The sequence below is a fragment of the Rhododendron vialii genome, chromosome 3a (assembly GCF_030253575.1).
Source record: "Rhododendron vialii isolate Sample 1 chromosome 3a, ASM3025357v1".
Classification (NCBI taxonomy): Eukaryota; Viridiplantae; Streptophyta; class Magnoliopsida; order Ericales; family Ericaceae; genus Rhododendron; species Rhododendron vialii.
In genome coordinates this window covers 4,021,735-4,034,860 of record NC_080559.1, presented here as the reverse complement: position 1 = coordinate 4,034,860, position 13,126 = coordinate 4,021,735, and the positions used below count along the sequence as shown (strand labels likewise).

The 13,126-nt window shown below is 39.4% G+C and overlaps 1 protein-coding gene, 1 long non-coding RNA gene and 1 other non-coding gene across 4 annotated transcripts; 2 read left to right on the top strand and 1 right to left on the bottom strand.

Moving 5' to 3' along the window:
* The first annotated feature begins 2,110 nt into the window (after window positions 1-2,110).
* On the top strand, window positions 2,111-7,293 carry LOC131318616 (uncharacterized). Of its 2 annotated transcripts, none has more exons than XR_009197753.1 (3): window positions 2,111-2,251; window positions 4,240-4,727; window positions 6,903-7,293. It is a non-coding gene; the product is annotated as an uncharacterized LOC131318616 (long non-coding RNA). The 2 variants fall into 2 exon arrangements; XR_009197754.1 differs by having other exon boundaries at window positions 4,240-6,525.
* Window positions 7,294-9,154: 1,861 nt separating this feature from the next.
* LOC131318615 (pentatricopeptide repeat-containing protein At1g11290, chloroplastic-like) lies at window positions 9,155-11,610 on the bottom strand. Its single transcript, XM_058348519.1, has one exon. It carries the CDS (start codon window positions 11,470-11,472, stop codon window positions 9,277-9,279), a length of 2,196 nt encoding a protein of 731 aa, XP_058204502.1. The 5' UTR covers window positions 11,473-11,610; the 3' UTR covers window positions 9,155-9,276.
* An 820-nt stretch (window positions 11,611-12,430) lies between these two features.
* Window positions 12,431-12,629, top strand: LOC131321524 (U2 spliceosomal RNA). The gene has a single exon (XR_009198564.1). It is a non-coding gene; the product is annotated as a U2 spliceosomal RNA (small nuclear RNA).
* The last annotated feature ends 497 nt before the right edge of the window (window positions 12,630-13,126 follow it).

Genomic DNA, 13,126 nt, shown 5'->3' with positions numbered 1-13,126 from the left:
TGAATTTGGGATAACACCGATATAGCGGAGTGTAGCAGTATCGGATGTTCAAAAAATTGCTACGTAACGATCATTTTTAAAACTATGGGGTGGTTATTATTACCATTGATACGAACTCGTTCATGATAACCCAAAACAAAGTGACCCATCCAATTTCGGAACGCACCGCCCAAACATGATGACAGAAACGTGGGCTGTGCGTGATGAATTGTGGGTTGCACCGTCGTTTCAGGTTTGCTCATCTTATTGTTGAAGCTGATTCAGTATTTGTGTACAATGCTTTGTTTAGGAAGCCGGTCCAAGCAGGTCAGCTCAACATGATGCTTCAGGAGGTTCAAGTTCTGATTTTTAAGTTTTCCTCGGTGCAGGACACTTTTTGCTATATCAAGGTAGCTGACTTGCCGGCCAACAATGCAACAACTCAAAAAATAAAATTTGTGCTTTACATAGAGTTGCACCCGAGTTTCGGTTATCAGGTTTGTATCCTCGTTTTGTAAAGAACTATCACTCTTGTATTTCTTTTGACTCAAGTTGTAAAGAGTATTTTTAGTTTAAAAAAAAGAGTTCAATCTTTTGTCTTAGTTCCCGTTCTGATTCCCAACGGAACATTTTTTATTTTTTATTTGGTAATGCAGGGTGTCTCGAATTAGATTGCGTACATTTTGGACTAATTTCTACAGCCTCTCCCGCATACGTTTTACACACTTACTCATGGAGTGAGATAGGTGGCCTAAGAGTTGCTGGCAAGAAAAAAATATTGAATCTGAGACCTTAAGAGAAAGAACCCCTTAAGTCTCAGCCAATACCAATTGAACAATCCCTCCCCAACGTTACTTTTACCATCCATCTCTGCTTCGAATTAACGAAAGTTAATCTCCAAACCCAAATTAATGAGGATCCGAACATTAATATAATTCTATTTTGATGTTTCACAACAGCGTTCTTTTGCGAAAATTTATTCCACCTACTCCTAAACCTATATAAAAAGAGGCAGTCGGTGAAATTGGTGTCTAAACCCAGTTTTAGTCCAATTTTATCCCCTGATTGGGGGACATGCGGTGTTGTTCAGTTGGACATAATTGTAATTTCGCCATGAAGGGCAATTTCGTCTATTTCACTTCACGTCCCTTTTGTCACATGTGAACTACAAAAGGCCACGTCGTGAAAAAACCTTCACATCTGTTCACCTCTCTCCCTCTCCCTCACAACAAAGCACGTGCATAGCAAGAATGTTTTTTTGATGTGAGTGCAGGTACCATGACTTGAACCCTTGACATGTCAAATGGCATCACAAGAGTGCCACCATTAGGGAAATCAAGCTTTGGTATAGCAAGAATGTTGTTTACACAACAATCTAAACACAACATCAAACATAATTTTTTACATACATGTGGGTTCTCATGTATGTGAGACATTGTGCTTGATGTGTTTGGATTGTTGTATGTATTATATTATTGTTGAATACATAGAGGAAGAGGGGGAGATAAAAAAAAAAAAAAAACCCAACTTATGTTTGCTTTGGACACAATTCTTTCTCTGTGTGCACGGTTCCAATAAGTTTTTTATTTAATTATTACTCTAATTCCTCTATCTATCTTCGGGATTTTGGATTGGTGCTTTGCAGTGAGGTGCACAATATCGTGCTGTGCATCTTCTAACAGTTTATTGCTGAAATGAGATTCGAATCGTTGGATGCACGATCTGACGGATCGAAGGTGTGCAATATGGTGCTACACACACCTTTGCACAACACCATCCCCCAATTTCTATTTTTACTTATTACTCCAAAAATCTCTCTCAAAATTTAAACCGAGCGGTGTCTAGATTGATAATAACCACAATTAGGCTTTGTTTAAAATTTGGGGATGGAAAGAAAAAGGATGAGAAAATTTCAAAGGCAAACTCAATTTTTCCTTTCATTTTCTCTTTTAACTTTCCCTCTCATATTCTTCTTAATTACTCGTATTTTCTTTGCTTTTCCACATTCATCCCCAAGTTCCAGAGAGAGCCTTACTTTTACGGCGTCACAGACTAACGCGCCACCATCCACCGAGTTGCAAAATCTCTCTCTCTCTCTCTCAAAACCGAGAAAAAAGCGAGCTTCAATGGAGAGAATGAGAGACAGACGCAAATTGAGACTAGGGTTTGTGAGTCCACTCGCGCAAATTGAGACTAGGGTTTGATAATAACCACACACGCATGGGCCCGGAGTGGGAGCGAGCGAGTTTGTGAGTCGATTGAATACTACAATGTAAGTTTCCTCTCTCTTACAATTCTATGAAGCAAATTGAGACTAGGGTTTAAGTTAAGAGTCCAATAAGTTGTTATTATTGACTTAAAGTTTAAGTTCAATTGTCTGATTGAAATATTTTGATTTGGGGAAACATGATGATTTTTGAAATTGAATCTCAATTTTTAGGTTCAAGATCTTCCGTGTAATCACGATTCGTTAAAGATTTCTGAAAAAGGAATTATTGGGAAGTATCCTATGTGAAGCATAAGAGAATCAATAATGCTAGGTACACAACAACGGGCCACAATACCAACCACACCCGTCTTCGTTGGACTGCATGGTTGGTAAAGGGAGAGCAATCACTTTGAACTATTTTCCAACGGAGAACAACCACTTTGAAACACTTTATAACGGTAAATGGAGAAAACCCACTTTGAAACTACTTTCCAAGGGAGAATGGCCCCTTTGAAACTACTTTGTATTCACCAATCATGCAGTGCCATGCAGGCGGGTGTGGTTGGTGTTGTGGCCCGTTGTTGTGTCCCTTGCATTATTGTTTTCACTGAAATCTGAGGTTTAAGTATAAATGTGAATAGAAGTTTTCATCGATGACATAGTTGTAGATGAAAGTTTCGTTTTTCCATGATTTGGTTAACAATTTTAGTAGAACTCAATCTGCTACGACATTGAGTCAAAGAGAGTAGCACTCAATCTGGTACGAGTCGTACGACATTGAGTCAAGGAGTGGAGCGAGTCTAGAGGACTTTTATGTGGAATTTGGAACTGAGTCAATTAAAAGGTACGGGATGCAGAGGGTCTTAGGAGGTGAAACCGAATGAAATGCTTTGTTAGTTTGTTTCACAAGTTGATCAAAAAAAAAAGTTTGTTCCACAAGTTATGGGACCCAAATATGAGAACGAAATATCAGTTTTAACATTTGGAAGAAAATATGGACACAATCAGAGAGTTATCAATTGAAGGAAAAAAATTTCAACATTTCCCTAACATTGTAGGTTGGTTTTATTTGTGGAGTTGCGGGGGAGTTGCAAAGGAAAATAACGAGTTTTATTGTGAACTTATAATGGTAGTTTTGGTTTATAGAAGATTAGATTACTAGGCTCACCTTGAAGTTTAAGATATTCTGTCATTATAAAGCTGAAGGCATAGAGGTTGAAAAACATGAGATAGGGGGCACCAGAACCAATCCCTCATCCATTTTTGTTGTGGAAGACTAAACAGAAGCATGTCATTGCTTTAACACGGTCAGTATCAAATTTTATGGTTGTTTTTCCATAGATAGGAAGCTGTAACTACTAATGGATTTGGGCAATTTGACCTATTTGCATTGCACCCAATTGAAAGCCTTAACGGCTTCAACCCTTTGATTTTGGATGTCTGTTGACTAAGTTTTACAAGCTTGTATTTATGTACGTACTAAATTTCATTTAAAAAGTCTTTATATGTTCTAAGGTGATTAGTTCACTATAAACCAGGTTATTCGGAGTAAGAACTATATTTAGGCAGCTTTAACCGGAAAAGGACCAAAACAGCCTGAAGCAATATTGGCCTGTCTTATATGTTCTCAGGTGATTATTGCCCTATAAACCAGGTTATTCGGAGTAAGAACTATATTTAGGCAGCTTTAACAGGAAAAGGACCAAAACAACCTGAAGCAATAGTAGCCCGTCCTGACTTTAGGAAGGATTAGTTTTGTAGGTCAAGTGATGGTTTCTCATCCTTCATTATGTATTGACTCCATAGCTTTTCATTTCACTATCCATAACGACATGAATTTAGGATGGTGAATTATCACATTTGTATGTGATCTGAGAGAAGTAACAAGATGAGACAATACTAGAGATTCTTGATTTTCCTTTTTTGATTGTTTATATGTAGTTGCAAAAGTAAGTAATGTTTTCAGGATAGTCAATAACCATAAGCAGAAATCACTATCATATGGTAGAAATCACTAACTTTATTCCATGCATGCACTTTCCTAATTTCAGGCAAGGCTTCATGGACTCCTCTTCAACGTGTCAATATACCTGCCCTTCTTCCTAGCATCATTACCAGAAATATGGTCAAGAAAACTTTTCAAGCTGCCTTCATTGTAGGCCAAGGGGTGTTCATCATCTATCAGCTCAGGTGCCGGTCCAACTTTCTTCTCCAAAGCTAGGCTATGAAGGCTGGCGATTGAAATCCGTGTCCTCTCCTTGTTCAAAGTTGCTCTGTGCAGAACACTCTTGTACCTTCCATTGCTCATCACTTCCATTTGATCTCCCACCTGGACTACTAGTGCCCCTTCAATGAGCGGAACTGGGTGCCAATTGTTATTCTTGTCCATGATTTGGAGTCCTGGTTGGCTTTGGATTAAAATCGTGAGGGACCCATAATCTGAGTGAGGTGGAATTCCTAGGGCTAGGTCTGGTTCAGGACAAGCCGGGTAGCAGTTGACAGCCATAACTTGCGAGCCTTTTTCGAAGTCTTCATGTAGGTAATCTGCGTTTAGCCCTAAGCTCTGAAGAACTGCTTCCATTAGTTGCTTTTGTAATGCTCTCACGGCCTTTGCATAGTTTCCCATTTTCTCCCTGTTGGAGAAAAGCACAGTTAGTGTAGAAAAATGATTCATTCAACTAAATTTTACAGGTTGTTGAAGATGTGCTGTAATGATATGTTTTCTAATTTGGTAGGGCAATACCACGCGAGTGTAGGGCTGTCCATCCACCCGACCCGAAAATAGACACAACGGACGGATTTGATCAGTCATTTGGGTCGGATTCGGGTTGTTTTTGTCGGATTTTTGATTTAGTCGGTTGGGTGTCGGGTGACACCATATAATTTTTCGGGTGACCCGACCGACCGAAATCAGATGTATAAAACGAAAAAAAATCCCCAATTTTACTCCATTCAATCCGCATCTCGCCGTCTTCTGTTCTCTCTTTCAACCCCTCTCCTCCACCTCGACTCTTCTTCGTCTCGCACGCCACCAGGACCACACCCTTGCACCTCCATTGCTTCTCTCTCTCTCTCTCTCTATGAAATGGAGTCCCCTTACAAGATGACGATGACAAGACCAAACGCCAGCTTCCCCACCACTCCTCCGCCAACAACAGCGGCAGCTCCACCTCGTCCTCGTCGCAATCATTCCCAGCCGCCTGGGCCTACCTTGCCCGATTCCTCCTCCGCCAGCCGTCGCCTCCTTCACCACCTCTGGGCCACTGTAATTTTGGAAAAAAATTTGATTTTTAGGAAAAAGGTGTGTAGATCTGTGATTTTGAATGGTGATTTTGAAATATTATGTTGTTAATCGTGATTGGGAGCTGATTTGTGTGAATGTGATTATGAGTTTCGATCTCTCTCTCTCTCTCCTAACATTTCTGTAGCTTCTTCTTTTTTCTTTTTTAAAATCTGATGACCCGATCGAACCCGATATCTCCAACCTGACCACGTTTCGGTCGGAGCCTGACCAGTGTTTCGGTCAGTCTCGGGTGGTCATTTCGGCAATCCGACCAAGGTCGGGTCGGGTCCAACCCGACCCCGACCCGTGGACAGCCCTATGCAAGTGTGATTTTTTTGTTTCTTTGGACAGTATCTGTTTATCTACCACTAACTTTAGATATTGGTCATTGCCATGTCTTCTTCATAATTTCAAAGAAAATCACATGCATTAGTTAGTAACATGATAATATATAGTGTATTGATTGCCTGGTGATTTGTAGGAGACTAAATTTCCCCCCTTAGAATCTTTAATTTGCTTCTAAAACTAGTTCGCATAATGGAAAACATCAAGCTTTCTTCAAGAAAAACCTACTTGTAGCTTGGGGGGTTTGAAGGCCACAGATGGATCCAGGTGGAGATGGGATAAGAGTAATGCTTGATGAAGTCTCTCCAAAACTGGACTTCGTCTTCAACATGATTCAGACTTGTGCCGTACCTTACTGGCTTATGAACATCAGCAGATGCGAGATGCATTTTCTCCTCACTAGGCAAGTTAAAGAACTCTGTTGCAGTGTCTATGGCATCATTAACATACGTTGAGGGAATCCCATGGTTAATCACCTGTTAACATATGCAAGTTTTTATGTAAACTTAGACGATAACATTGCATTAATGCATGCTTGCAAGTAGATTACACATAATATCATATTCGTTAACTTGATACATTTTTTTTTTTCAGATCTTAATCATCACACACATAATGTACTTAGGGTCGTAGAAGGAAAAGCAGTACGTGTTGAAGACAAATAGTTCCCATCCTTGAACAGCTTAAGCTTTTTCGGAGTACAATACAAGTTAGTTCTATCTTCAGTAAACAAACCTCTCTTCATGCTCCAACTTTGACTTACTTTTCAAGAACTTAATGAGCTTCTCATTAGAGCCAAACCTAGATATAGAATAATACTACGACGAATAATGTTCAAGAAAAGAAAACATTATGAAGAGGCAAGGGGGAAAAAGAATTTTGAAGACAATTTTTTCTTTGTAAAGAGCATTCCCACTTGCCTCTGCCCCTGCAATTCACACAGCTATGATTTAGCATAGGTTGTCCGTATTAGTTAACTTAGATCTTTTGCGTGGTTTATGCTATTGTGGAATTCGATTGTTGTATCTGGGGATACAACTGAAAAACAAAACTTCTTTTCTCATTATTCTTTCTAATGTCTGGCAGGAACGGCACAGGCATCATGGTAACTCTGTAAAGGATACCTGGAAGAAACTGAGTTCCTTGCAGGCCACATGGATTTCCTCGATGACCCGAGGCCTAAGTGAAGGGTTGTGGAGGGAGGAAATGTCTATAACGGGTAAGGGGGTGGTGGTGGTGGAGGGGTTCAAGCGGAGGCTGCGGCCTGGTCGTTCGGAGGGAGGCAGAACAAAACGGCGAGGGACTTGGGCCACTCCTATTTGGTTTAGTGTAATTGCACTAGTAAATGAATTTGTTTCTGAGCTCTTTCCCTCGTCTCCCATTCTCTCTCTTTCTTCCACTTGTGAATCTTACTTGGAGGCCTAGCCACTGGCCTTCCCCTATTTATAGCAAGAAGCATGAGATATTTCGAATGGAATCTATTTTTTTGTGGTCCGTTTGTTTAGAAAGGAATTTATACTAGAAAGTGAAAAGAAAATTTATTTTCTTCTCTGTGTGTTTGATTGAAATGAAAATTTTGTCAGAATCTTGTAAGAAAATTGTAGGCATAATGGTAAGTGTCATAAGAGATGTCAATCTTCATGGGAAAATAAATTTTTCTTGTGTTTTTAGTAAGCAAATGAAAGCTATGTAACCATGCTTAAATACGGATCAAAAAAAAAAAAAAAAACCATGCTTAAATAAGTTGTACAAGAAAATTTATTTTTTGGCACTTTCTACCATTTTCATGCTAATCAAACTTTGAAAAAGAGTTCATATTATTATTATTATTTTTGCATTTTCTATCCCTTTCACTCTATTCAAACGGATGGACCCAATGAATATTATTATTATTATTTTTGCATTTTCTATCCCTTTCACTCTATTCAAACGGATGGACCCAATGAATGCTTTCTCCGGCATCAAGTTGCAATGTGTGGGAAACAAAGTCAACTTGTAGTTTGTAGTATAGTGTGTTCAAGCAAGGGCGGATCCATCATGGGGCACGTGGGGTCATGTGCCTCCACGCTTTTTTTTTTTAAAAAAAAAATTTCCCGATTTTGTGTGTACGTGTTTGTATATATGTGTATATATGCTAACATGTGCAATAAGTTGAAGTTTGGTGCAATGGTAAGCAACATGCTTAAGAAAGAAACCGCTTTAGTTTGATTCCCCGCACTCGGAAGGTTTTTTTTTTTTTCAAAATCCACTAAAACTCTTTCACAACCAAGGTTTCTCCCACTCCCCAACGTTTCCAATCATTTGTGTAGTGCTCAATATGAACTCGTACATTGTATTTGTTCATTTTTGATCCTTGAAACTTGTACTTGTAGAGTTAATAATAGGAAAATAGATGATAAACATGATAATTTTGTTTTAACACATATAGTCGAGGTGCCCAAATTTGCCCTAGTAGCTTATTATTAAAATGCATATATGCTTTTAAATTATTACATTATCATGAATGGTAAATTTTTTTTTGGGTGTGAACGTGTTTAATTGTAACTCATATATTTTGGCGTTACAAAGAAAATTGGTGCCCCCGCCGTGTCAAATTCCTCGGTTCACCACTGCGTGCAAGTACACATATTTTAGTACTGTAGTTAAATCCAAAAGAGCTTCGTTCATTGACGAAGAGAGACAATAGATGGAATTTTTTTTAGCCATGTGGCGGTGTCACCACACTCTTTTCACTATATGTTTTCGTGAGGCTTAGGAAAAAGTGTTATGTACTCTGTATATCACATGAATGTGTGGTGAAAAAGGGTGTTGAGAAATCACGCGACAGTGTCTCAAGACCATCGAATAATTACTTGACAAGAGAGCATCTCCAATGCACTACCTAAAAATGTGTTCTAAATTGAATCCTAAAGTGTACATATGAACCTAAGAAGGATTCGGAAATGAAACTTATGAGCTCATGACCGAATTGGTCGGGAGGGGCATTGTGCATTCATGAAATGTTGAGGAAATAATTCCGCATTAGAAGAGTTGGAACTGCTGATTTGATTGATTGTGTAAATTTGAACGTATAGGTTTCATTTGCAAAGAAGGGATGATGCACATTAGTGGATAAACTAATTTCCACGGTGTTTACCCTTGTGTTGTAAGTGTTGTTGGGCCTTTGAAATGATATGCGATGCTTGACTATTGATAAAAAAGAAGAAGAGAGAAGACGACACCGTATTCCATGTTTGGATTGAAAAATGTTTTGTGAAAGGATATGCGTGGATAAACTCGTGTACACGGGGTAGTTCAAATGTTTTGGGAGTAAACATTGTTTAGCTAGCGAAATAGTAAAACCTTGCATGGTTAACATCTATGTCATCTGGGTGCAATCAAAATGGAAAATTACAGTAAATGTGTTCTTGTTCGATTGAATTCCTCGATGAAAGTTAGGGTAATTCAATAGCTCAAGAAATCAGCTATTCAATTTACAACCAACTTCATGCATTTTCCTGCTTAAAACATCCACTGTCTCGTAAATTTCGACAATTTGTGGATGTAACCGATCACAAGACACAAAACCATGGATCAATCCATTGGCTTCGACGCAGCTCCACCCGGGCTTCTTCATCAAATCGTTGTCTTTCATACGTCTCCGCGCTTCTTCGACTTCATCCCACCTTTCATCAACAGCTTGAATGTTACTAAGTAAAGTGCAATAGCCGGCATTACTGGGTTCCAAATCCAAGAGCCTTTTTGCTGCATATTCCCCTAGTTTTTGGTTCCCATGAACTTTACAGGCTGCAAATAGTGCGCCCCAAATCCTACCATCTGAGAAAGCCACTAGTTTCAGAATTATAGCTAATGCCTCTTTGAGCTTCCCAGATCGACCTAACAAATCCACGACACAAGTGTAATGATTCAGATCGGGTTCCATTCCAAATCTCCATTTCATGGCATAAAAGACACCACAACCTTCACTCAGAAGGCCAGAGTGGCTACAGGCAGATAATAAGCTCAAGAAGGTCACACTATTTGGCTCTATGCCTTCTTCCACCATTTGATGAAAAAGTTGCAGGGCCTCAAAACCTAGCCCATGGGCTCCACAGCCCTCAATCATCGACGTCCATGTCACAAGATCTCTATTGACCATCCTATCAAAGCATATTCTAGCATAAGAAATGCTTCCACTTCTTGCGTACATGTTTAAGATAGAGGTTTCTAAGGGAGTATCTTCTTCAGGGGAATTAGAAAGTAAATTCTTGATAAGGTAAGCGTGGATTCCTTTACCCAGTTTCAGCGCGCCCATATGGGTATACATAACGACAAGGCTTTTAAAGATTTCAGCCATAGGTTCTGTACTTCCGTTGCGCATTTGCCGGAATAGTTCTATGGCATCCTCAAAATGCCCTCCATCAATGAGACCTGATATCATAGCACTCCAAGTAATGTTATTCTTAAAGGGAATTTCTCCAAAAATTTGAGCTGCTACCTCCATGTCTCCACACTTCGCATAAAAATCCAACAATGAAGTTTGAAGAACATTGTCATAAAGTCCACTTTTAATAGCAACACCATGCAATCTTTTGCCCTGAAAAAGATCACCATTTTTCCCAGAAGCTGAAATAACCAAGGTCAATGTCTCACTGCTAGGCCTTATTTCACCTTGCATTTTGTTAAAGCACTTGTCAACTTCCATAATATCCTTTCTTGAGATGTACCACGAAATCAAGATATTCCACGAAACAACATCCCTTCTCTCAATTTCACTGAAAAAGATTTCTACCTCATTGATGCTACCCGCATTACTGTACATTTTCAAAATCGAATTCTGAAGAGAACCTGTAATCGGAAACCCTCTTTTCATCACATAAGAATGCAATTGCCTCCCTTCAACCAGTCTTCTATAAGAACAACACACTTGCAACATGACCACCACCGTCACTGGACCGGGTTCCAACTCCAATCGCATTTCACGGAACAATTCAAAAGCATCAGTTACATTTCTTTCGTAAACATAACCCGAAATCACCGTAGTCCAAGACACCAAATCCCTTTCAGACATTTCATCAAACACCCGACAAGCATAACCAATGCACCCACATTTCACATACACATCCATCATTGTATTGCAGAAATACACGTCTGATTGAAAACCCATTTTAGTTGCCAAACAATGAATCATTCTCCCTACCAAAACCCCATTCGGAATCAACAATATCGCTTTTTTCAATATGGGGAAGGTGAAACTGTCATGCTCAACACCCATTTTTCTCATTTGCCTATATAGAAAAAAAGCCGAATCGCTGGAACCCGAATCAACATGGGCCTTGATTATTGAATTCCAGATAAGAGTATTACTGAATTCTTGGACGGCTTCAAAAACTGAACTAGCACTGTTGAGGTCATCAAACTGGGCATAAAGGGGTATAAGTTTTGAAGCTATTGAAATGGGTTTGTAACAGTTCGAAATTATGAGAGAAGCGTGGAACTTTTTGAGGGTTTGAAGGTCTTCGCATAAGTGTAGGACTGAAGAAGAAGGGAATAGTGGAGTGAGGAGGTGGTGGTGGTAGGATTTCAAGTGATGGGCGTGAAGTGCAAAAGGAGGTTTTCTGAGCGAGGAATGGAGGAATGAGGGATAGGAGGAGAGAGAAGAGAAGAGAGAACGCATGCGGCCATGAAGAGGCGAACAAATGTTGGGAACTAGACGGAGAGTGGTCTTGATAGTTCACGAAGAGCCGAAAACGTTATAGCTGCAGATCGAGTAAACTCTGTTTGGAACTTACTACTAATAGAGAGGAGAAAAGTTTTGAGAAGAAATTAGTAGAGACAAATTGAACTTGTTTTTTTTTTTTTATAAAAAAAATTTCGTACTCTTTCTCTAAAAATTCTGTACTCTTTTTTTTTTTTTAATTTTAAAATTTGCTACATAGTTTATTAAAAATGCTAGATAGAAATTTTATATGATACTCCGGAGTGTTGAATAACTAAGTATGGCTCACCTACCTAATCAAAGCCCATGCTCGCTGCTCATCCTTGAAATAAATCAATTTACTGCATCATTAGATATATCTTCTTGCCCTTTTCTCTACCCATTCATAAATACCTCCACAAATATGTACGTAATCTAAATTCAAACTAAGGCGCTCAAACTATATCTTGATCACAATGTTTTAGGGGAAAGAAAAAAGAGAGTGGCAAGACGTTCGACCGGCCACGAGGCCTTTGGCTAAACAACATCAATGGGATGTGCTTTAAGTGCTAGGAAAAAGGAAGTTGGGAGTTCTACTCCCCTCCAAGGTGTTAATTTAGCTATTTGACATTAATAACTTTCGCTGAGAAAAAAAAAAGACGTTCAACCTAGACCCCTAAAAGGATGAAAAATCAGGTATCCACATGCCTAATAAGAGTTTTTTTTTTCCTAAACAATCTGATGCTTACTAAATTCAGCAGTTACAACTGTAATTGGGGCACAAGGACTCACGTGGTGATCAAAGGTTCAAACTGACGGCACAAACGAAGCAAAATGTGCAAAACCCAGTTTGCGGTTTGTTTCCCGCATTGACTAAGTAGAAAAAAGAGGAGACAGAAAGTGATTGTAAAACAAGCAGCCCAACAGAAAAGAAAGTATACCTTTCTCGGCTTTCTGGCTAAGATCAAGTGTAATATTTGTTTTTATTAGTTTAATATCTGATATGTGGGCCATTGGCTCATGACTCACTTTTTATTAAATTAAATATTGGGAGGGCCCATTACAGTAGCAAGCTACTGGGGTCTCTCGTGCGTCGCCTTGGTGTTGCACTACTGCTTTGGCCTGACACACCCCACCCAAACCAAGTTCAAAGGTTTTTGCTACTTTGTGTCAAGAACCAAATTAGTTGGCTAAGGTCTCTTTCCCTATTAGTTTGTAAGTGGATCATTAATCAGCTGACATGATACAAAATTAATTTTTTGAGGGGAAGGCCCACCTTGCTCTTGGGGTCTTTTGAGTGTCGTCTTGGCCTGGTGCATCCCATCCAAACCAAGTTTAAATTACATCAAGGCTGTATGTACGTGTTTGGGTCAAGGATTCTTCGATGGATTTAAGGAGGAATAAGCAGAGGGAAAAATGAAGTGAAAAGCCCGACGTTAAACTTTGGTTTCTCAACAATTCCATTCCCCTTGATATATCCCATCAAAGATCTTTGATCCAAACAAAGCCTAATAGAGTTAAACAAGTTGACCATGAAAGGAGAAAAATAGTGCAGACCTTCCTTCTGCAGGCCACTCCACGGATTAAAGCATGCTGCGAACTAGCCGATTTCACGGGTATTGGTTCCTCCTCC